Source organism: Mchenga conophoros, linkage group LG10 (genome assembly GCF_057382185.1).
Source record: "Mchenga conophoros isolate Kocher_MC1m ecotype Shallow Benthic linkage group LG10, M_conophoros_male_GT1.1, whole genome shotgun sequence".
Classification (NCBI taxonomy): Eukaryota; Metazoa; Chordata; class Actinopteri; order Cichliformes; family Cichlidae; genus Mchenga; species Mchenga conophoros.
The window spans coordinates 28,280,514-28,304,627 of record NC_140535.1 but is presented as its reverse complement, the minus strand read 5'-3'; the positions used below and the strand labels follow the sequence as shown (position 1 = coordinate 28,304,627).

General features: G+C 41.8%; 1 protein-coding gene across 1 annotated transcript; it reads right to left on the bottom strand.

Moving 5' to 3' along the window:
- Positions 1-1,455: 1,455 nt before the first annotated feature.
- On the bottom strand, positions 1,456-22,695 carry bckdk (branched chain ketoacid dehydrogenase kinase). The gene is made up of 11 exons (XM_085289705.1): positions 22,303-22,695; positions 12,745-12,813; positions 12,536-12,646; positions 10,265-10,312; positions 8,703-8,822; positions 8,080-8,178; positions 6,617-6,690; positions 5,893-6,021; positions 4,964-5,053; positions 4,580-4,735; positions 1,456-4,349 (listed from the first exon to the last, which is right to left on the bottom strand). Exons 1-11 carry the CDS (start codon positions 22,546-22,548, stop codon positions 4,205-4,207), a joined length of 1,287 nt encoding a protein of 428 aa, XP_085145831.1. The 5' UTR covers positions 22,549-22,695; the 3' UTR covers positions 1,456-4,204.
- Positions 22,696-24,114: the final 1,419 nt, after the last annotated feature.

The following is a 24,114-nucleotide window of genomic DNA, read 5'->3' as shown; positions in this document are numbered from 1 at the left end:
CTGTCTCTGAATGTTGACAAAACAAAGGAGATGATTGAGAGCACAGAGAGATCACTGTCCACTTAACATCGGTGGATCCTCTGTGGAAGTCGTCAAGACCACCAAAGTCCTTGGTGCCCACCTGGCCGGAACAGTTTATTCCCCCAAGACATCACACTCCTGAACACACAGTGACAGGAATGACACCACACACACCATACACATCACTGCCAAGCACTTATCTGCAGAATCTCTCACACACACACACACACACACACACACACACACACACACACACACACACACACACCTTCAGACACCAAGTTCTTTTTTGCACGTTTCCATTGCTCTTCCATATACCAGGATTGCAGTGATTGGTTTCACTAAGGTATACTTAAGAGCATCTCAAATAACCATTTTGAGTTTGCAGTTTAGACTTTACTGAAGATTTTACTCGCGTTTACACATAACCTGTTTATAGCACTAATGTTAAATGCATATGTGCCAGTTCACAGCTTTAATTTGTCAGGTTGAGGTAATTTTAGCTTCTAAGAGGTCAATACTTACTATTAAAAAAAAAATAAAAATCCCCATGTCTAATGTACACCCTATAAATTCTTTACTATTCTTTTCACTCTTAGAGTTTGTATTCCTCTGGCATTAACCATCTGAACATCTTTTCTTCTCTGGTCTTGGTACTGCACTCTACTCCAATGCGGCACCAGCAATGTGGATAAAAGAAACTAAAACCCAGAGTGACTAAGCACACAAAGGTATGTTAACAATCCACATATTTGGCTAGTACACAAGAATGTTGTGTGACATTCCTTACTTTGTTGTCAATCTAGGGCTAAATATAGGCCTATAAACCCTATAGATGTATACATAATTCTGTGTATGTAAATATGTTACCTTTGAGACTTTGTGTATTCTGCCTTGACTTATATGTTGCAAATGTCTAGCTAACAAAAAAATAATAATTTTTCTTTATGACTCCACTCTTTAACCATTTATACACAGGGAACACTGACTCACCTATAGTTTGTGATTTAGCATTGATAAACTAAAGGAGCACTGATGGTGGCTTTAAACAGTCACATACGTCCATTAGTTGTGTCAGCTATAAAATAAAAAATAAAAAAAACACAAAAACAAAACACCCATATATTCATTCTGTGCCACTTGTCCAGGCCCGGGTTGCGGGGGCAGTAGACCCTCTCCTCAGCCACCTCCTCCCGCTCTTCCAGGGTGACCCCATGTGTTCCCAAGCCAGCCAAAAGATACAGTCTCTCCAGCACTGCCTCAATATGACATCCCCTAAATACCTCACCTAGGAACCCTTACAAAAGCACCTTTTAATGCACAGAAATGTCGTCTCTATGCCAAACTCCTCGTCAAGCTTCTCACCCTACCTAACACGGTAAGGTGAGACCATTTGTAAAATAACGAACGAATAAAAATCAAGCTCACTCTCAGTTCCAACAAAGTGAAATTTAATATCTACAGAAAATGTGGGAGAAACTAATTTCAGTCAGAGAAAAAAAAAAAGCACACTTTCTCAGTAACATGACTTGAATATTTTGGTATTGTACTGGAGATCATTTCTAAATGAACTTTTTTCTGATCCTCATTTTAAAATGCAAAATTAATCTGAATTCTAGACAATTAAATTAACTTGTATTCACCATGTCCTCTTCTTCCTTGGAAAAAAAAAAAAATCACTTGATATTCTCTCCATGAACAGTATTTTTCAGTCTGCCCTTCTCTTTTGTGGCCTACAGGGGGCATACAGTGCACATTTTATGTTTATGAAAAGCTACAGCCTGGCAGTGAAATTCAAAATGTGCAAAACCACTCTCAGCATTTTTTTTTTTTAATAGGAGGAATCCTCAAAATGCTCTTTACAGTAATATTTCCAAAAGGAGATACAAACCTCAAATGTTCACCTGCATTTTTTGAAGCTATGATTGTTTATGCTCCCTCGCCTTAACGTGTATACGCTAAAGTATATACAAGAACTTCAAGACTGTCAAATCAGTAATAAAAACATGTAGAAGGCTTCATCAAGAATACAGGTACAGACAGTATACCCTCTCTGACCTTTAAACAGTTAATCATAGGGGGCTGTTTTTGCTTCACAAAATGTCAAAATAAATACCAGCCTTTACAAAATTAAATAGATTCTGAAGGCAAAAGAATACGTTCACAATGTCTCACAGGTTTAAAATGGCATTTGAACTAATTTGTATGTAAAATCAGGGAAAGAAGAAATGAAGCTTTCTCTACTCAACTTTTTAAAGATCTTTGTCATTTTGTTTCTAACCAGTTCATAGTCTATACAAGTAATATGCATTCAGCTGTAGAATAATATGTCGCACAACTTCAAACAAACAAACAAACAAACAAAAACCTGACGGATTTTAAAAATTTAGAGATGTTACATCTTGCAGATAACATCCTAAGATTTCTAATGCCCTTTCAAATGAAACAAAAAAGGTTAATGCAATAACAAGCCCACGGATCAAACAGAAGAGGTGTAGCTTTCTGATTGATCTGTTGGAGCTGGGACCCACTGGGGAATGTTCAACAAACTGCAAGGAGTGTTTGTGTTAACTCATATATTGCAACTTTTTCAACACCTGACTCTGCTCGATTTTTTTTCTCTACTCCCAACAGTGTCCGTACAGATGCTGCTGTGATTTTCTTGTACAAATACTGAGATCACAACATGGTTCTCATTATTTTCTCAAACACATTCTGTTTTTCATCGGTCCATCTATGCATCTATTTTCTGGAGCCCCAGCCTATCGCAGGGCAAACACAGAGAGACGGACAATTTTGTGTCACCAATCACCCTAACATGTACACCTTTAGACTGTGGGAGGAAGCCGGAAGCTTTGAACCCACCTGTAGGGTACTGGTGCTACTTTTTCATCCACCAAATTGACAATCACACTGACTATACACACACATAAAGTGTGTCCTACTTACAAGTTTGGCCATTCACAATAATGACATAATCAAGCAGTGATCTATACCTAATAGAAGACCAGCAAACTTGGCTAACGGTGGAGAAACTCCTTTGTCTACTGATGCTGTGAAATTAAATGGGACCTTCTGCAAAGCCTTGTTTTAAAAAGAAAATATACACCTTCCTAAAGAAAAACTGTGAGAAAACAGTCAAATAACGAATAAAGAAGCGTATATCAGACAATACTTCTCTGGTATATTGTTACTTTGAAAGTTGTTACAATGTTAAAGCCTGCTATGATCTGCACTGAGCATTACAACAGGAAACCTATTCATTACTAGTGAAACGTTCTGACATGGTGTGCGTCTGTGTGACCCAATAAAGGTAAGTACCACAAAGAAAACAAAAGAACTCAGCATGCAGTTAAAGGACTAGTGTCACGCGTAAGGCAGCTGAACATCTCGGTCGACTTCCCCGTTCAAAAGCTCTGCAAAGACGCTGCTCGACAAAGACGCTCATCAGAACAGAAGACAGAAATGTGTTAATGAGCATTTGGTGTTTTTGGCAGTTTCTTCTGTTTTTAAGAGCCACAGCTATACAGCAGAAGAAGAAAGCGGTGTTTGAGGAGAGCGCATGAGCTTTAAGAAGAGGATAATTAAGCGAAGCATGTATACTGCTTCTACCAACGTTTCCCCTTGCAGTCAATGACACGCTGGGAGGATTTGGTAATTTAACACATGAGCAGCATTGATAACTTTGAGGAGATTTTGACAGGGCTGCTGGAGTGTCTCAATAGTTCCACTTGAAACATTTATCATCAAAATTTCTACTTTGAGGCTATTAGATATGCAACTTCATCATGAACTTCTTTAAAACTGAAGCTCTTCTTTCTTGCTTTCCTCTGTCTCTCATAATCATCGTCATCAATAATATCAATTATCATGCACAGTTTGTCCCGATAACCTACACATTCAAAGTTCATTACCCGCCCCGCCCCTCAAACTTCAATACAACATGCCACAGGGTACAAAACAAAAAGAACACAAAAGGAAAAACAACAGAAATCATCACCTTGACAGGCAAAAGGCAAAAAGACAAACTAAAGAACAAGTAGTGGGTTAGTGAATTTAGGAGCTTTCTGAAAAACACTTTTCGTCCTCGTCCTCACCAGCCTTCGTCGTGGGAAACCCTCTGCACTCCTGCACGGCCTGATTTCCTTGCTGGCGTCTACATGGATTACTGACGTGGGGAACGTTACACCCTGAAGCTCTCTCCTTTGCCATCAATATGGCGCAGACGCAGATAAACATCAGTGCCAATGCCCTGCATAGACTGAATAGACAGAGAGCCACCGAGGTACTCCGCATAGGCCCTAGACGTGGGTAGGCCGAAGCCAAACCTGTACAACACACAGGCAACAGGTTTAAGGTGATTACGTGAAGTGACAGAATCACACCAGGCTGAAAGTGATTTACTGTAGGTGAAACATTAAGCTGCAGGTAAATACAGGCAGCCATCAGAGCTTTTACTGGCTCATAAAGAAGCCTACTGGAATCATCGAGACTGGATAAAATCAATACTCCTCTCTTATCTCTGACACAAACAGAAGTGCATCAGTAAAGAGCTTACCCATGCATAGGGTTAGACTGATTCCCACTGTTGGTGATGTTGTTGAAGAGGTTGCTCATGCGGGGATCCTGTGCACTCTCCTCAGCTGTGCTGAAGTGGTAGTCCATCACCTTGTCTATGATATTGTGAGGGATACCGCCGCCGCGATCCGAGATCCTGAATTAGAAAGAAATGGCAACAAAAACTTGTAACGATACCTTCTGTTACAGGAAGTCTCCCCTGCAGCAGTGAGGAGCGCACAGATTTGCAAAGGAAGTACAAATTATTGGTCCTACACATTAAAAGAAATCAACTGGGCTGGTTTGGGTATTTGGTCACCATGCCTGGACAGGTAAACCTGCTCAGAGGCTCAGGACACACCTGGATTACAATTCTGGCACTCACCTGATGACAAAATCTATGTCGTTATTAGCGATGGTGACAACCACATCGGGGAGATTGTATGGGGTGTCCAGATGGCTCTCCATGGTGGCCCTGAAGATGCAAATTGAAGATCGATGTGACAACTGTACTCCCATTTAATAACAATCCAGTATGCAAAAAAAAAAAAAAAAAAAATCTTTTTAATAATACTTTTGTTTTTCTACAGTCTGTCAATCAGAGGAGGCAAGAGCAAGTATTCAGCTCATTTAATTGATTAACTGATGCAATGCACTTTTAAATTTAAGTTGTGTGCTAAAAAGCAGATGTGTAGTCTAAACTACATACTTTTTCAGGCTTTTGAGCGAACAGTGAAGATTCTGTTGCAAACCTGTTCTTCTTGTGCATAATACTAAATTAAATTGTGCCAGAGCCACTGTTGTGACACATGAAAATCTCAATTTTTCCAGGTGGATGACACACAATAATCTTTCTAAATGCTGGTCCAATAGCCCAGTAAAATTTTTTTAAAAAGGACCTGTGTGCACACCGACTTGGACTTGGCTTCTATGTCCAAGCTGAAATCAACAACATTCTCTACACTCGTTAAAAGCTACATCAAAAGAGCCAGTCATTTTCCAAACTGCACCCCTTCTCTCCCGCTGTTGCCCTGGAAACCATTAGCAACAGCTACACTGGTGCCAACATTAAGCCAGCTCCAGGGCTCACTCACACCAGTCAAACAGCACCAACTAAAATCTTCACTGCTCTCCCTCAATGATCCTTTATTGCCATCACATTATTGCTCATCTATTATTTTACTGATTCACATAATTTTTCACTGTCAGACAAAAAAAAAAAAACCCAGCCAAATCATTCAATATAGCTTTATTTAACACAAGCTGATTTGAGGTCAGTGGACATCTCCGTGGGTGAGTGAGTGGTTAGTTTACCTCATGGCGTTCTTGAGGAGCTCTGGCAGGATGTAATCCAGAGGCAGAGGGATGAACGGGAAGCGAGCTGCTACGTGTCCGTTGATCCTCACCCTGGGCGAGTTACCGTACTGGTGCTCGCAGAGACGTCTATCAAACACCAAGAACATTTCTCATAATATTGAAGACTACAAGGTCAAAAATATATACAAATTCTCTGCTTCCACACAACGACTGAAATGAAACTGTTTCATGACACTTTTCTAAAAAATATTAATGACTTTTTTACCTGATTTAAAAAAAGGAGGAGGAGCCACACGTAGTGTAGGGTGTTACCATGGACAAAGCACTAAGTAAACCTCACAGTTATGGGAAAGGTGTTAGTTTTGTCTGCGTGGGATTAGAAACCAAAGCAGTGGACCTACTAATGCTGCTGGATGACAATTACAGTTCATACAGTTCATTAAATGGAAGTCCAATTTCATTCATACAAATGTTAAACTGTAACGACAGAGAACACGCTGTATCTCTGATTGTTTCTTTGCAAACTTCCTTTGAACTTGGTTAAAACAAGTCTATAAAAGGTCACTTGATTAGATTACCAAAGACAAACAAGAATGAGAGCCCATTCACAGCTCCACATGCCATTTCTGAAAGGTTATCTGATGAACTCTGGTTTGCCTCGGTCAGCACAGAGACAAAGTCACCGAAAGGTGAGATAAACTAAGCCGTACCAAACACTCACCTGGCAAAATCCACCCACTTCTCGATGATCTTTTTGGGTGAGAGACGTCTGCATATGATCCCAACAAAATCAGGCTGGAATGAACAAAAAAACAACAACGAAAAAAACAAACATTCTTTTTAGTCAAGTCTAAAAAGTATTTCACAAAATAACTAAATCCCCGCTGATTAATCAATACGGTTGGTTTAATTACACAATAGCGTTTACTTAAATAGCCAGCTGCCAAAACAAACATGACGTATTTTATGCTTCCTTGTAGCTGAAGGTAAACACCATGAAACCAGCAACTTCTATTTGACAGGATCCTGTTGTCCCAACCAGAGATGGGCAGTAACGCGTTACTGTAATCTGATTACTTTTTTTCAGGTAACGAGTAAAGTAAGGGATTACTATTGCAAAAACGGTAATTAGATTACTGTTACTTTCCCGTAGGAACGCTGCGTTACTGCGTTACTAAAACCGTGATTTTTTTTGCGAGAATGTCTCATGACAGTGACGTAAGCGAGTCCGTGACAACAGCTGTGTGCAGATCAACAATGGATCATATATTGAGTGCCGGAGAGAGTATGAGCGTGCAGCGTTTAAAGCGTGGAAGTACTGACCTTGCTTTGAGTTTGATTCCATAAAAAGTGACAAAAACATTAGCGTCCGTTCTGCGTGGGAAGAAAACTTCTTTTTACAGCGAAAAAAAACCCCCTAAACCTCCAAGCAAGCACCGAGTGCGCAACGACGTAATGGGAAACTCACAGAGAAACTCGCGGATTCTTCAACTGACCGCGGCACACCTGCACCAGGGTAAACCTCCGCCTACCCTACTCCTGCTTTACAGGTGAAAATAGAGCAAAAGGACCGCTAGTCTTTGATGTTATTTATTTTCTGCTGTGTTTTACTTGCATCTATTTGAAAGACTGAGTGTAAACACACAAAAAAAAAAAAAATTTATGTGCTGGAATGTGCAGAAAATAGGTTTAAATGTTAAACAAATTTCTTCCAGTCAGAGAATGTTGCATATAATTAAATTTTTGCTTGATGCATAAAGTTAAAAGATTAAAACTGATTAAACAAGTTTTAAAAAAGAGACTTTTCCATTTGATTACATTTTGTATGATGGATTATGCAGATAAAAGTAGAATTGGGCTGAAAGATCTATCGCTTTATCACCTCTTCAGGTTGTAAATTGTGTTTTTAAAAAGTAACTAAGTAACTAAGTAATTATTTACTTTTGAAAATAAGTAATCAGTAAAGTAACGGGATTACTTTTTTGGGAAAGTAATCGGTAATTAGTTACTGATTACTTTTTCTAGTAACTTGACCAACACTGGTCCCAACCCAACATTAATCCCATGTTTGCAGAAAAGCTGGACAACTATCACCTTTCCCCTTAACAGTTACCGCATGATTTGCTCTGGGTAACCGTCACCGTTCAGAGGTTTTCAAATCCTTTGAATAACAGTTGCACGTACATTATCTTCATGAAGGGCGAGATGGTGCGTGGCCAGCATTCGTATTCCCAAACGAGAGCACAGCGTTGTATCCAGGAAGTTGCGGATGACCATCTCATCCTGTGACAGCAAATAAAAAAAAGCAACTGAAACTTCACAGTTGAAACTAACTTATCAACTCTAACAGCTTTTGGTGAATCACAGCAAATGTTTTATTTTAGCTCTACCTCCCATAAAGGTTCTGACATAAAGATGTGATTTAATGACCATTAGAAAAGTTTTCAGGTTTTTCCTGTGTAGCTGCAAATGCAAAGACCGCCCTCACTAACTTCTAATGCAGCCCCAGTAATTTAGTTCTGTAAGCAGGCCTGAAATATGACATAAAGAGCCTCAAGAGTGACTCCCTGAAAGCTTTAAGGAGTAAAGAGTTAAAGGCAGATCAGCAGCTTTCTTAAGAAAACACATCATTGTTAGCTGAGAAAGCCTTAAATAGTCTTTCCAAATAATAAAATAGTGTTTAATTAAACTGAATAACAAACAAACTGACATTAATAACCTAACCTGTGCAGACCGAGAGTAAGTTGTTTTAGTAAGGAGTCATTTCCAGCAAATGGTGAATCAGGTCAGTCTTAGTATCTCTGTACCTGGATGTGTCTGCGACACTCCCTGAAGCCCTGTGCCAGCATTGTGACCACATCCTTGTGGTCGTCCAGCAGCTGCCGCACTAGTTTGCAGAAACGAGCCTCCACGTCCTGATCCTTGATCTGCAAACAGAGATGCTTCACACTAAACCCGAGAAACCCGACGTTTAAAGAAACAGCCTGCTCTAAGAAGAGCCTTTTAATTATTTTGGATTTTATATTTATTCTGGCTTGAATGACTCAACGCTTCATGTTTACCTGCTGCACTGATAGAGTCAGCTTCAGTGCAGCAACAGCCTCATACTCAACACTTCTACTGCACAGAGATTTTTTTTTTCTTCTTTCACAGAAACGCTGCTTCCATTTATGAAATTGTCCGTTTCTTTCACGACTAGAGCTTCACATTAACGGTTGTTTAAATCCATAAATGGTGTATTGAGAAATAAATAAAGAATGCACAGGACCAGTGACTGAGAATCAGTCGAGCAATTCTGTGCAAACCGCTGTCATTTTAAAGCCACCAATGAGAGAATTCAAATGTAAAAGCAAAGCAGGTTTCAGGCATACAGATAAAAGCCGGGTGAGCGTGACCTGCCTCTGTAGCACAGAGATGTTTTTAGACACTATGATTTCCCCTGAGAGCTATTGTAGTATAGGTGACTCCAACCCAGAGTCACATTATCTGATCCTTTGTCTCTGTAGTTTCCTCTTAAATCTAGGGACCTTTTATTTTTAGCTAACCTTGCGTCTGCCTCATCTCTTTAGAAATGTGTTTATACAAGAGAACAAGAGGAGTCTCAAAGTCTCAGCACAGTGCAGTGTTGCAACGCTCCATAAAGAAGGCACACACCTTTATAGGCACTGAAATAGGTGTTGTTTTTTCTTAACCTGACAATGTTAGGGTTACTTATCAGATTTTAGTGTTTACATTAACACAGAGGAAAACATGTTCAGCCAGTTTGAAATCTCCAATCATACATGTGCGAACACACTGAGCAACTGGGTGTACTCGTCTGCTTTGTCCAGACCTAAAAAGAACAGAACACAATGATCACTTTGCTACTGCATGCAGCAGTCAGTGAGACAGTTTGGCACTGATAACCCAGGAAATGCATTACATCTAGCAAGCAAGGATGACTGTGATGGAACACGTGTTATAGCCCTGACAGTACACAAATAAATACAAACAATAATCAGTGTCGTAGAAAAGCTACAAATCCTAAACTCGATAGCAGAGAAGAGTTATCCACTAACCTTCCCTCTACGACCTTTCAATGCCAAACAGAATGATTGGCGAGAAACAGATTTTTATTGACTCGAACAATGCATACGGCTAATGTTTCATTAGTTTTAATAACAGAGTCACGGCTTGTTTACTACTCAAATGAGCCAATCCTAAAGCGGCTGCGGGCAGATTCATCACACGTCTTGACAGGAAAAAGGTTCACACTTCCTGTTTTTGCTCATGAGCAAACCCACTCCCTGAGAAATAAAACTTGAACTTGTGACCCGTGTTTGTGCGCGTGTGTGTTTACTGTTCGTGTTTGAGTGGGTCGGGCACTCACCTCTGGAAAGTCACTGAGCATGTGATAGGCTCTGATATACAGTTCATGCTGTGAGAAAAGAAGAGAGATGCGGGCTATGGTTAGACCGATTTCTCTGTGATCGTTCACTCAGCCAGAAAACATCACACCACAAGCACTGTCCCCCCTGACTGGGCCTCACTGTGTTACTGACAAGTCCATGTGAGGCTTACACGTGGCAACTTTCTCCAAGCATCAGTGGGATGAGTTTTCTGTTACTTGCAGAGTTGAGCAATTTCTCTGAATCAGAATTCTGCATAAATGACTAGACTGGCTTATTAAAATCCATCTGATCATCTTGATGTGCAAAAGTTGGAGAGTTAAAATCAGTTCCAGCAATTATTTCACTTCTGATCAAAGAGCTAAACAGTGAAGGTACAGTCACTCCGACGTCACAAGTAGTGGCACAGAAAAGGAGCTTTTGCTTTATGTAATCGACACAGAGCGGTTCCGTGATACCAGAAAAGGAAGGAATCTGGGTGAAAGTTCACCAGCAATGAGACATGCAGAGGCAGCGAAATACTCAAAGTGCTTGCAGGGGAATTAAAGGCTCAGCGGGAACAATGACAACAACAATTCTTTTGGTGTCAAAGAGTCTGTTATATCCAGACACATGCGTATTTTTCTCGTTAAGTTTTTGAGATCTATGTATAAAGGAGCTTTAAACCTGACCTCTGTCTGAAATTGCATCTGAAAAACTAAACAGCCCTGCAAGATCAGAATCCTGCTGATGTGGACAGTTTCTGCTGGAAGAAACATTTCCCATGAAAAATTAGGAAAGTAGAGAATGACAGCATAGTCATTAAGTATGAGTTATTGATATGACAGGCCTAAGTCATGTGTGAAATAACAGTATCAAGATTATTTACTGGACAGGGTGTGGCACTGATGTCATTACAGTTAATCAAAAACAACCTTGCCTGCAAAAAGTTTGGAAGACTGTCAGAAACTTAAATAAAACAGTGTTTTCGATGTCATTTAAACCCTATTTATGATTTAAAAATAGTACAATGGCAAATATTACCAAATCTGAGAAATTGCATTGTTTCAAAATATTTTGCATTTGGTGCCAGAAAATCATTCCAAAGTAGTTGCGACAGCTGGCAGGAAAGTGGAAAGTGGCAGGAAAACAAACCACAATTAAGTGCCAAAAGGCTCCTCGAATGGCCACATGAGGTTGTTTCTGAAAGTGGATCAATCTCCATAGACTCCTGTGTTAAAATGACCAACTAAACAGCCCCGGAAAGCATCCAGAAAATAAAAGGTTTTGTGGGACTTTTTTCTGCTTCCTACATTTGGATACTGTTGAAGCTAACCGTTAAGGGCACGGCAGCTTAGACTGACAGGTGTGCTGACACCTTACTGCCTGCGCTCACCTCTGCTAACTCAAATAAGTGAACTGAACCTCTCCACTGTGTTTGCAGTGTTGGTGCCTTCTGAAGTTTTTTTTTTAAATGACAAATAATAAGACAAGCTTTCTGATAATGACCATCCAGGCAGCCTGTGCTTCAGTTTTGTGTATTTGTCTGTTACTAAGCACCACTTATGTGTTTATAAGCATGTTTATGATGCATATTGCAAACCAAGCTTCCTAAAAAAAAACCAAAAAAATAAATAAATAAATCAGATGATAACTTAAAACCCCATCACTTTGTCCAAATATGGGAACTTCCACCTAAAAATGTCAAATGTGCAATTTGTTGCGGTAATATGCAATGCTCTTCCTGAAAAACAACATCTGGGTGGCAGAAAATAAAACCTGCATTTATTGTTCAGCATTAATAGTACCCAGGACAGTTTTACTACAAACCTGAATACAAACATGTGCTTTCAAATCACAAGCTGCAGCTCCTGCGTCAGCCATTGATGCTCTTTATTTTAATAAAAAAACAGAACGGTACAACATTCCTGGTATGACCCATCTTTACAGGATATGGATATCCCATAAAGAGTCTACAGGTTGTTTGATGTCACCATTATGTGTATAAATAAAACCCCTCCTTTCAGTTCTTGCAGTCGTATTTCAGCTTGGTATTGAACCATAAACCTGCTGTACCTCTTAATGCACAGCCATACCTCCCTGTCCACTCTGACGGGAGTGGACAGGGAGCATCTTAAGAGCGCTTTCTGTCAAGACTTTCCTGCGCAGTATTGTTACTTTCTATTTATATAATCAGTTACAGGGCCCACTTCCTGTATAGCTCAGCAATCTGTAAACTGTATTTGGGTGTGTCTGGAGAGCTGTGCGCTTACCACTTGCAGAATCGTGGGGTTGCAGCCAATAATGAAGGGCAAACTACGGAAACCCTTGATGCGATGAGCGATTCGTACAGGCAGCTCCTTGTGGAGGTACTTGGCACTGCTCTGTGAGCGTAGAAACACACAGAAATAACAATGAAGAGTCTCAGAAGTCTCATTATTGTTACACTTTACAGAAATCCCAGCACGGCTGAAATATTTACCAAGATGTGGTGTCCATCGGCAGACTTCCCAGAATACAACAGGGTTGCTAAAGTCAGTCGAACAGAGGCCTAGGGAGAAAGCGGCACATAAAATTACACACACAATCATAATAGCAGGGTTGAGATTGTGTTTTAGTTTCGAGTGTGCAGCCGTAAAAACACACATGATTGTTATCCACATAAATGACTGGCTGTTTAGCCTGTGACAGATAAAGTCCTTTAGGCAGTTCATGCAGATTTTTAGCTGGGACACTGAAGGACACTCCATACTTGTCTTAGCTGTACACTCTGGTCCAGGTGACGAGCAGAGCTGAGTGTTTTTCACTGCGGTATATAATTTATATTCAGAAAGTCCATAATCTGGCCTTCCAAACTGCAGTAACTCAGAAAACTAAAGCATTACTTGTGATTGTTTGATGGCGGTTAAGTCTACCCAGACACAGAGACCTGGAGCTGTGAAAGCAGAAAAGACAGCTGTCTTTATCCAATCACTACATTTCTAAAAAGTCACACATGTAAAAACATTAGCAACTTTTTTTTGTCTGTGAACTTATTTGCCTGGTCGTGAAACAAAGGTTCCTGAGACTAAAAGCTCTGGGCACTTTGAAAAAACTGCAAAAGTGCTCGGAGCGAAACATCTAAAACTCAGCTTGTTATACGCTCGCTGCATGACTGTGTGTTTTATTTCCTCTCGTGAGGCCAAGCCTTCAAAAGCATGCACCGATGTCGAAGGCAGGATATGGATGTACAAAACAGCACTGCTATTTTGATGTGCTTGCAGCAACAATGATGCATTTGCTTAGTGTATTATTATGTTCTCATTTGGTCCATTTTGGTGCTGTAGATAATAGAAAGAACACATGAAACACTCCCTTCATATCTGCACACACAGAGCCTGAAGCAGAAAAACTGGTCTGCAGAGAAAGTTGATAACCAGCTTCGTGATACCTGTTTTCACTGACTAGGCCTGTAGATTTTGTTGACTCAATTTGTTAAAACAAAGCCTTAAGACTGTTAAATCACAGTTCTGATAATTGTTTTAATTTAACAAAATGCATTAGAAAGAAAAGACGGTGGCTGCAGCAGACACCCTTCATTGTTTTAAATGCAATTAAATGTTAGCACTTCGCTCTTCTCTACACACAGCCCACAATTAGCTATCCTGTCTGCTAACGCACTGCCAACAGAGAACCATGTTCAGCGCATTACAGCTTCAACATCACCTAGACATCATTGTTAGACTTTCTTGTAAGAATACGTTTGTTTTCAAGAATTATTTTCCATCTCTATATCGATTAGAATATAATCAGATTTAAAGAAAAAACTATCGATAGAAAGACAGGGAAGATATATATCTCTCAGATAAAGTCAGTGTCTGACAGTGATAGTTACTAGAGCAGGGCGATATGGCCAAAAATATTTATCACGATATATATTTGAAAATTTGCGATAACGATATAACCGACGATATAATTGATGCGAGACAAAATACAACTCCACAACATTACTAGCGCAAAAAGACAACCTTCCATTTATATTCACTTAAACAAGAAGCTGGTTTTTATGTACATTAAAGCTTTATAAAAATGTAACAGTACAAATGCAAATTCCTTGCTGAAAGTTTAACCAAAAGGCATTTCCACTAGAAATGGGCTGACATATCCTGAGCATAACCATGTATAATATCCACTGAAGTTAAAAAGAGGTGCTTTGCAACATTAAACTGCAGTGTGCAGTACGCATTTTTCGGACCATAAGGTGTGTGGTATATTGTAATAAGCAGCAGCTATTACTACCTCCCACCAGTAGGTGGTACTGTGTTATTGTATGTGTTCTGAGCTTATGGAGTAAAAGTCTAGACCTCCACCATAGCCTCGTCTCAGTCCTCTGTGCTTGGTCTAAAGTTATTGTTGACCACAACCCACGCTACACGGGCAGTTGGAGCAACACTGCATAAAGTTACAACATGGTGTCAGAAGTCGGCAAGACCGTGTGAACAGGGACCGCGACGTGAGTAAGCTAGCCGTAGATTAGCTAACAGTAGCCATTGCTAACGGCATGGAGCAATTCAAGCCACCATCACCGCTACTGCTCACAGGCAATTTATCTGAGACCTGGCGCAGATGGGAACAAAGATTCGGACTGTATATGACTGCAACGGGTGCGTTGGAGAAGGATGAAAAGGTTAAAATAGCCATTCTTCTCCACACTATCGGCGAAGAAGCGCTTGAAGTGTACAACACGCTCACAGTGACCCCGACCGGAGACGCACTGACAATGGCGGACATTTTGAAAACGTTTAAGGAATACTGTAGTCCACGAAAGAACGTTGTTTTTGAACGCCACAAGTTCTGGTCATACCCAATGTCGGCGGATATAACAGTGGACAGATATGTCACGGAACTCCGTCAGAGAAGTAAAAGTTGTGAATTTGGGATCAATGAGGACGACATGATCAGGGATAAATTGGTGTTCAGCATAAGTGACGCAAGACTAAAAGAGAGATTGCTTCGTGGCAACGACCTCACACTGCGCAAGACGATAGAAATATGCAGATCAGCAGAAGTGGCCAAGTCACAGATTCAGGCCATGCAGTCAATAACTGCAGCCCAAGACACGTCAGTGGACGCATTAAGAAAAATGCCAGGATACATTAAATCAGGACACAGTAAAAACAAACTGAGCAACGACAAACAAACAGTTTGTCACAAATGCGGCAACAAACACGCATTCCGACAGTGTCCAGCCTATGGGGCAACATGTCACAAGTGTGGGAAAAATAACCACTTCTCAAAAGTGTGCAGAGCTAGCGCAGAGAAGAGTAGACACTTCAAGAAAACAAAAACTATTAACAACATTGAAACTGATGGCGATTCACTATACATCGGCATGGTATCCAGCGACAAGCACAAGACTGGCAAATGGCATGAAAGTGTGACAATCGGAGACGTACCACTCACCTTCAAGCTAGACACAGGTGCGGACGCAAATGTGCTCCCCAGATCAGTTTATGACGAGTTACCAGATATGCCTCGGTTACAGCCCACAAAGACTGTACTCATAGCTTTTGGTGGAGCCCGCATACGTGCAGATGGTGTGGTGTCTCTTGAGTGTGAAGCACGGAAGCACAAGGCTGTGTTTGACTTTCTTGTATCAAGCCATGCAGATAAACCGATCCTAGGTGGACAAGCTTGTGAAGAGCTCCATCTGGTGCAACGAGTTGAGACCCTTGCCATGACATCCTCTGTACCGAAATCAGCTAAACCACCTTCTACCTCGGAAGAACTTGTGGAGATGTACGCTGATGTGTTCACAGGCTTAGGTGAGTTCCCTGGACTTCACCACATACATATTGACCCAAATGCAACACCTGTGATTCACGCATGCAGGAACGTGCCACTCTCCATAATGGATGCGCTGAAGAAGATGCTACAGGACTTACAAAACAGAGATGTCATAATGCCTGTCAATGAGCCTACAGATTGGGTCAACAGTCTTGTCGCCACACAGAAGAAGAACGGAACACTAAGGGTGTGCTTGGACCCTTGTGATCTGAACCAAGCAGTTAAACGCCAGCACTACTCCATTCCCACACACGAGGACGTTCGCAGCAAGCTAGCAGGAAAATCCATCTTCACCATATTGGATGAAAAAGATGGATACTGGCAGATCAAGCTGGACGAGCCGTCATCAAAGCTCTGTACCTTCAATACACCTTGGGGCCGATATCGCTTCCTCCGACTCCCATTCGGGATCAAATCAGCCAGCGAGGTCTTTCAACAAAAGAATTGTGAGACTTTCGGCAACATTCCTGGTGTATTTATCATTGCAGATGATATGATAATTGCAGCTACATCAGAGCACGAACACGATGAAATCCTGCAGAAGGTCATGGAGAAAGCAAGAGCAGCTAACGTGAAGTTTAACAAGGACAAAATTCAGTTCAAAGTTGACACAGTGAAATACATGGGCCATATCATCACAACAGCAGGGCAGAAAGCAGATGTTTCAAAGATCAAAGCTATTGTCGACATGCCGACTCCAGAAGACAAACAAAGCCTTCAGCGTCTGCTGGGAATGACGAAGTTTTTGGCACAGTACATCCAAAATGAAGCATCGCTCACAGCACCTTTGAGACAGCTACTCAAGAAGGACACAGTGTGGCAGTGGCAGCCACATCACACAGTAGCGTTACAGACGCTCAAGTCGACGCTCACACAAGCTCCAGTGTTGAGATTTTATGACCACAAGAAACCACTAACACTGCAGGCCGATTCTTCAAAAGATGGGCTGGGCGCATGCCTATTACAAGACGGACAACCTGTGTGTTACGCGTCACGAGCACTCACAGACACAGAAAAAAGGTATGCACAAACAGAAAAAGAGTTGCTAGCCATTGTGTTTGCCGCTAAACGATTCCACCAGTATGTCTATGGAAGACCAGTGACAGTGCAATCTGATCATAAACCCCTGGAGGCGATAGTGCGCAAACCGCTATGCAAGGCACCAGCGAGGCTACAAGGAATGCTGCTGCAACTACAGAGATATGATCTCACCGTCACATACACCCCCGGCAGAGACATGTTCATAGCCGATGCACTCTCACGTGCCACAACTACCAGTGACGACGGAAACGTGAGTGAAAACGCAAATGATGAAAGAGTTGTGTATGCTCTGGAGGCCACAGCAGCATTGAGCGAGAAAACATTGTGTGACCTGAAAAAAGCAGTGGCAGCAGACAGCGTACTACAAGCCGTGCGTGAAAGACACTTCAACGGATGGCCGCCCAGAAGGAAGAGTTTAGACAAAACACTCCACAGCTACTGGCCTATGAGACACGATATCAGTTTCCACGATGACATTATTATGATCGGGGACAAGATCGTAATACCCCAAAGCTTCAGGCGTGTGATCCTGGAGAAGCTGCACCTTGCCCACCAAGGCGTGCAGCGCACAAAAGCCAAAGCAAGAAGAGTGCTGTACTGGCCTGGCATGTCACGCGACATAGAGACCATGCTTGAAAAGTGTGAACAATGCCAGCAAATGCAGCCAAAGAACCAGGCTGAACCGCTTATTCCACACCAGATTCCAGAGCTGCCATGGATGAAAATCGGAGCAGACATCTTCGAACTGAACGATCATCCATATCTTTTGTTAGTGGATTATTTATCAAAATATCCAGAAGTTCTTAACTTACCTGACAAAACGGCACACTCTGTGATTCAGAAGATGAAATCAGTCTTCGCAAGACACGGAATTCCCAAAGAGATAGTGAGCGATCATGTTCCATTCGCCAGCCACGAGATGAGATCGTTTGCAGCATCCTGGGAGATAAACCTAACTTTCTCCAGTCCCGGCTTTCCTTCTTCGAATGGCATGGCGGAGCGAGCCATAAAGACTGTCAAACATGCACTTAAGAAAGCCGCACGGACTGGAACAGACCCACATCTAGTGCTGTTGTCTTTGAGGAACACTCCAGTCACAGGACTTAGTGTGTCACCTGCACAAATGTTGATGGGACGGGTTCTCCGCAGCACCCTGCCATGCACCAGTGCTGTGTTGAGGCAGTCAACCCCACAGAACATTCACGACAAAGTGCGCAGGTTGCAATCAAAGCGGAAACGCCACTATGATCAGCACGCAAGACCATTGCCTGTTCTGACCCCAGGCGAGACTGTGCACATGCAAACAAGGCGCGGTTGGGAGCCAGCTGTTGTAACTCATCGGCGAGAGGAACCACGCTCCTACACTGTGCAAACACCAGATGGTAAAGTGCTCAGGAGGAACAGGAGACATCTGAGGAAAATACACCCAAGTCTGTTCAAGGACACACCCATGGACCCAGATGAACTGTCCGTTCACACCCAAGAGCCAGTGGAGCCACCAGCAAATCACACCCCACAAAACTCTAGTCCTGCAAGTATGGACAACACACCCACATGTTACACACGCAGTGGCCGAGCAATAATACGCCCTGCCAGGTATAGAGACTAAGTGATTGGGAAACTTAAAGTCACTCTATCCTGTACCTGCGTTGTTCTGTACAAGCTAGATAACTGTCTTGTTGGCAAAGAGAGAAAATATGTCATGTTTCATATGTTCATTTTGACATGTCTTATCTAATCTGTCATGTGTTCATCTGTTTCAAAACACTACACTGATGTGTATTTGCATTGCTCAAGTGACAAGCAATCTGAGGTGTGCTCTACTTAATGTCTCAAGAATATAATATTGTTAATGTTCCTACGATTTAAAAGGTGCATTTATGTTACAAAATATTGGAGTTAAGAGGTAGTATCTTTATCTCGGAAAAGAGGGATGTGGTATATTGTAATAAGCAGCAGCTATTACTACCTCCCACCAGTAGGTGGTACTGTGTTATTGTATGTGTTCTGAGCTTATGGAGTAAAAGTCTAGACCTCCACCATAGCCTCGTCTCAGTCCTCTGTGCTTGGTCTAAAGTTATTGTTGACCACAACCCACGCTACACGGGCAGTTGGAGCAACACTGCATAAAGTTACAACAAGGTGCACGGGATTATAAGGCACATTAAGCGAAACAAAGCAGTCAGATAAATCAAACTTTATTAAACTCATTCTTCTTGCTTCCTCCATTTCTGTACCATTGATTCCTTAATGTTGAATTCTCTGGCAGCTGCTCTATTCCCATGTTGTTGCAGTATATTAATGACTAACCTCGTATTGTGGATGGATTATCTCAGTTGTTCTCCTGACTGAAGTTTGGTCCGTTTACAGCATCCTGCCATGCGATTGCATTTGTCTCTAACCATGAAGAACCTTAACGTTAACTTTTATAAGTGGAAAAGTGTTAGTGTTCGTCCTCCAGCTTCACTGTTTATGTTATGCTAACATAGCTGTGTCGCTAGCGATCACGTAGCACATCATTATATACCAGCTAGCCCAACTTCAGTAACCCTACAAACGTCACTGCTGTTTAGTTTCCTGTCTTCATTTATGTTGCAAGTGATAGCAGAGGTGTACGTTTGATTTTTTTCAGAAATCTCTCAGTCAGAACATGCAATATCATGCTTAGGTAACTAGCGAAACTAGCGAGCTAACTTCCGCTAGCTTCCTGCTAACTTCTAACTCCGTTAAATGTAATAACTTTTGTTTTCATGGATGCCTGGAAGTTAAACTTTATAGTTACACCTCGTAAAGCAGCAATGCTGATCGTTTTATTAAAGATGAAAGAATTTAGACAGTTTTTAACTCTAAGTGATGCTGCAGTGTTGTTTGACCTGAAGTATACGGAGTTTAGGACCCAGATTACTCCCAGATTTAAGAGCATCTTAGTCCGACAAATACGACAATAACAACGGCCGCTTGCATGTTCTGCAAAAAAATGTGCTTTGTTGTGTATCTGACGGACAAACACCAAACCAGTTCCACATCACGGAAGTTGCACCATTTTTACAAACCAATTCTGGATCATCTGTTTCACTCAACAATCGGCCATGTGCGTATGAAAACAAAGGCACTGCGCATGCGCGTTTTACTCCCATTCTATCGCGATATTTCATTTTCCTATCGTTGCCTAACATTATACCGGTATTACCGTGAACGGTATAATATGGCCCAGCCCTATTAGTTACAGAGGCTAAGATGGAGGTAAGTCACTGTGGTAAAGCAAGTCTAACATTTAATACTGTGCTCAGTCATCACTGACTAATGTATGTAAACTTGCCACATTATAAAACCTTACAACGGAGCCACAACTTCACCAACCACAGGCATGTGCACTATAACAGTGCACATGCATGCATGCAATGTTACGGTGTGCTCCAGTACTTTATAGCACTCCAACTCTGCTCACCAGCTGGAGCAAGTCGTGGCATCAGCTCCAAAATGGATCCGAGGGTGCCACAGCGAGATGCCAGTAGCACAATCTGAGCTAGCTAGAAAGACAAGAACACTAAAGAAATGGTTCATGGTTTGGATTTCCTGTTGAATCACTGCAGTAGCCTGATTAAATCAAACATACTACAGTGTGATAAAAAACATAAAAACTGTAGTAACTGTTAGAATAATGCATCTTTAAATTGCAGGTCCAGTCAATAACATTCATTCACACCCCACAGTAAGATGCAATTTGCAGGTGCACAAGTAAAAAGCATTGTGTAAATACAAGCAGAATGCACAGCTGTATGCCTGGTGATGGTCTACAGATCTGGGAACAGATCTCAAGTTAGAACCCAGGATAAATGAAGCCTAACAGGCACACCTAAGTCAAACAGGCATCAGTTTTATAAGCTCTAGCTGTGTTTACCCCAAAAGGACACTGACACTCCAGTGCTAAACCGACATGCACAAGTGGAGAATGTACAAGTGGAAAAACACTACTCATTGCTCCAGGATCTAAATGCTAAGTAATGTCAGTGCAGTCCTAATGTTTGCAGTAGGTCCAGTGGGTCCTACACCCGCAGGTAGGACCCACTGGAAACAACAATCTGCTGGATTGGTCGTATTACATTATGTATACTGATGCAAACATTAAGCCATCGCATCGATATCACTGTACAAAACAATAACATTTGTCTTCCGTAAAGTGAAAATGTTGTCGTTGGGTAGTGTTTTGTTTCAATATTTCAATTCCTTCCTCTTTTTTGCTGTAAGAGTACTTCTTATATTCACTCCAGTAAGTGAGTAAGTAAGTAAGTGAAAAAAAACTGAAGAATGTGACCAAAAAAACAAAACAAAACTGAGCCAGGAGGAAGAAAAGCATCTATGCTATTTTTATTGGTAACAATAACAATAATAATAATAATACTAGTTAACATGGCGACATTCATTCAGGAGTTGTGTTTTCTTTCTTTTATTTCACTTTAAGGAAAAGTATTTTAGAGATTGGCAGAACAGATTGTTAGACTTGCTTCTCATTAACTGGGGCAACGTCAGCTCAGCTCCATCGCTGAAACTTTACACCATCAAGTCTCCTGTTACTGGACAATCGTCTTATGTCTATAGTGTAGCTAATATTACAATTTTGCGTTGGCACCTCGTCTGGTCCGGTAAACATCAGCGACAGCAAAGAACCGACGTTATAATTTGTCTAGAAGCTCAGCAGGCTGCAGATAAATTTACCCGGGCGTTGCGTTCAGGTCTTCGGTACCGGGCATGTCAGCCGCTTTACATTATTACTGAATTATTATTATTATTAAATAGACCATTATAATTCAATACACTATATGACTTAAAACAACAACAACAACAAAATAACAGAACAAAGCACGCTCTTTTCTTTTGCTAGAGGAATCTCCGAAATATTAAAGGAAAATTACAAATTACAACTACAGACACTGCAATGTAGGTGACAGCTTTATTCCTCTTATAGAAGGAATTCGTTTTTAAGCTTCTAACTGACAAAACATTAGTTCTGAAGGCTAAAGCACTGCTCTTTTAAGTAGCAGCATGTCACTGTTTTTCCACCTGCCCCTGAACGTAGCACAACCCAGCCGCAGCTAGCTACAGCTAGCTTAGTTACCCAAGAGTTCTGAGACCTTTTCAGGAGAAAAGACCGGGAACCCGTCACATTTATTACCTTTTCTGCAGAAGAATCTATTGCAGACTGGTTATAAAACGACGTGACAGTCTTCGACCGCTCTCGTGCCATCTCTGAATATCCCTGCATCGAGGACGTTGACCGAAATCTCTGGCTCCCCGTGCCTGCCAGCGGCGGTACTGTTTTGGTGGCGGGGGCCAGCAAGAAGGTGCCGAGCCTCGGCCTAGCTCTGCTGGCTGCGCCGCTCAGCATCTCAGCCGCTACACCCGCCAGGGCCAGACGCATCTGGAGATGAGCTGTGTGTGCGAACAGGGCTGCCCTGCTCTCATACAAACACGGAATATCACAGTCGCTACGAGGCCATTAGGGTCGCGTCGTACTAGAGCACAAAGGCATGTATCTCTGAATACAGTTGCGTTGAGGGTGCAGAGAGGGCTTTGTGCGCATTGGCCAGTGGGGAAGAGAGCTGGGGGAACGACATGACAGCTCAGCCAATCAGTCCACCAGAGGCGGAGCGAAGCAGCATCAACAACACCCCGGAGCCCAGAGTCTGCAAAGCCCCCCCCCCCCCCCGCAATGTACTGTTCTGTACTGTACTGTACTGGAGGCAAAGCAGGAACAGCCGATTGTCAAATTGCACCAGTCATAAGTTTTATTGGCCGACTTGAGGCTGAAGGGGACATTTTAACATGTATGTTACTTGTGAATCGTTTATGCAGGTAGAAACGAGCTCAGGACCATTAATTAGAATGCCTTTTGCTACTTAGGATTTTTCCTGTTTGTTGAAAAAAACAAAACGTGGTTCAGGGACCTGCAGTTAGTGTTTGCTGTGTGCCTGTTAAGAAGTGAAAAATGCAAATCCCACAAGTTTCACTTCCTGTTAAATAAATGTAAATAATGATAGAGAATGTCCCAATAATCCGCCCCAAGAACCACGGATTGAACCGCCCAGCCTCTTGCCTTTTACTGCCACCCAACACACTTTGAACCCAATCCTCATTGGGGATCCTGTATGTGGTGAGCCCACAGAAGACCCTGTCCCTTAAGCTCCTTCCCCAGACCCGGCCCAAGAGTGCAACTCCAGTAACCCTAACCCCCTAACCCTAATCCAGAGTAAACAGGTCCCTTCATTTATTTATTTTTTTTATCTTTCATGGTACCCTCATCCAGGATTTGCCTTGGGAGACCCTACCAAAGGCAAAAGCCCCCTGACAACCCTGGGATCTTAGGATACATAGATCCCAGAAAATAGCTTCCTCCAAACGGTAGATCGCTTCTTGCTTAGAGATAGGGTGAGGAGTTAATAAGTAATTTGGGAGGGAGTCCCAAATGAGTTTTCCAGGCATGTCCTAACAGAAGGAGGGCCGAAAATAGGTGTCACAGGATAGGTGTTAGAAAATGAAATGATGAATAATAAAGAATGATGTGTCATCATTGTGTAGAATTTTTTCAAACTACTGGTGAGAGGGCACTTCTTAATACCTGCTATATTTCAATGTTAGGAAGATGACTAGGGCAGAAACACTGAAGGTGAAGAGAAAGACTCCCTCGGTCTTGTTTTGCACTCATATAGCCTTACATGAAGTGTGGTTGAATTAATACAAAAGTGCATTCTTTCTAAACTGTTAACAAAGGGACTCTGCTGACCTATGAAGACAAAACAGGACAAAAGTCTGAGGTAAAAGTTTGGACATCCTGCATGGTTGGATAACCTGCTCAGTAAAACTTGTTTGGGGAAGTTTTTTTTTGTAGCAGCAAGTCTTTTGATTCTTGTGTAGAGAATTTACAGCCATCCCTGCCAAAGTCTTGGGTTCCCAGGAGTCTCAGAACACCTTTAGGAGATTTCCTATT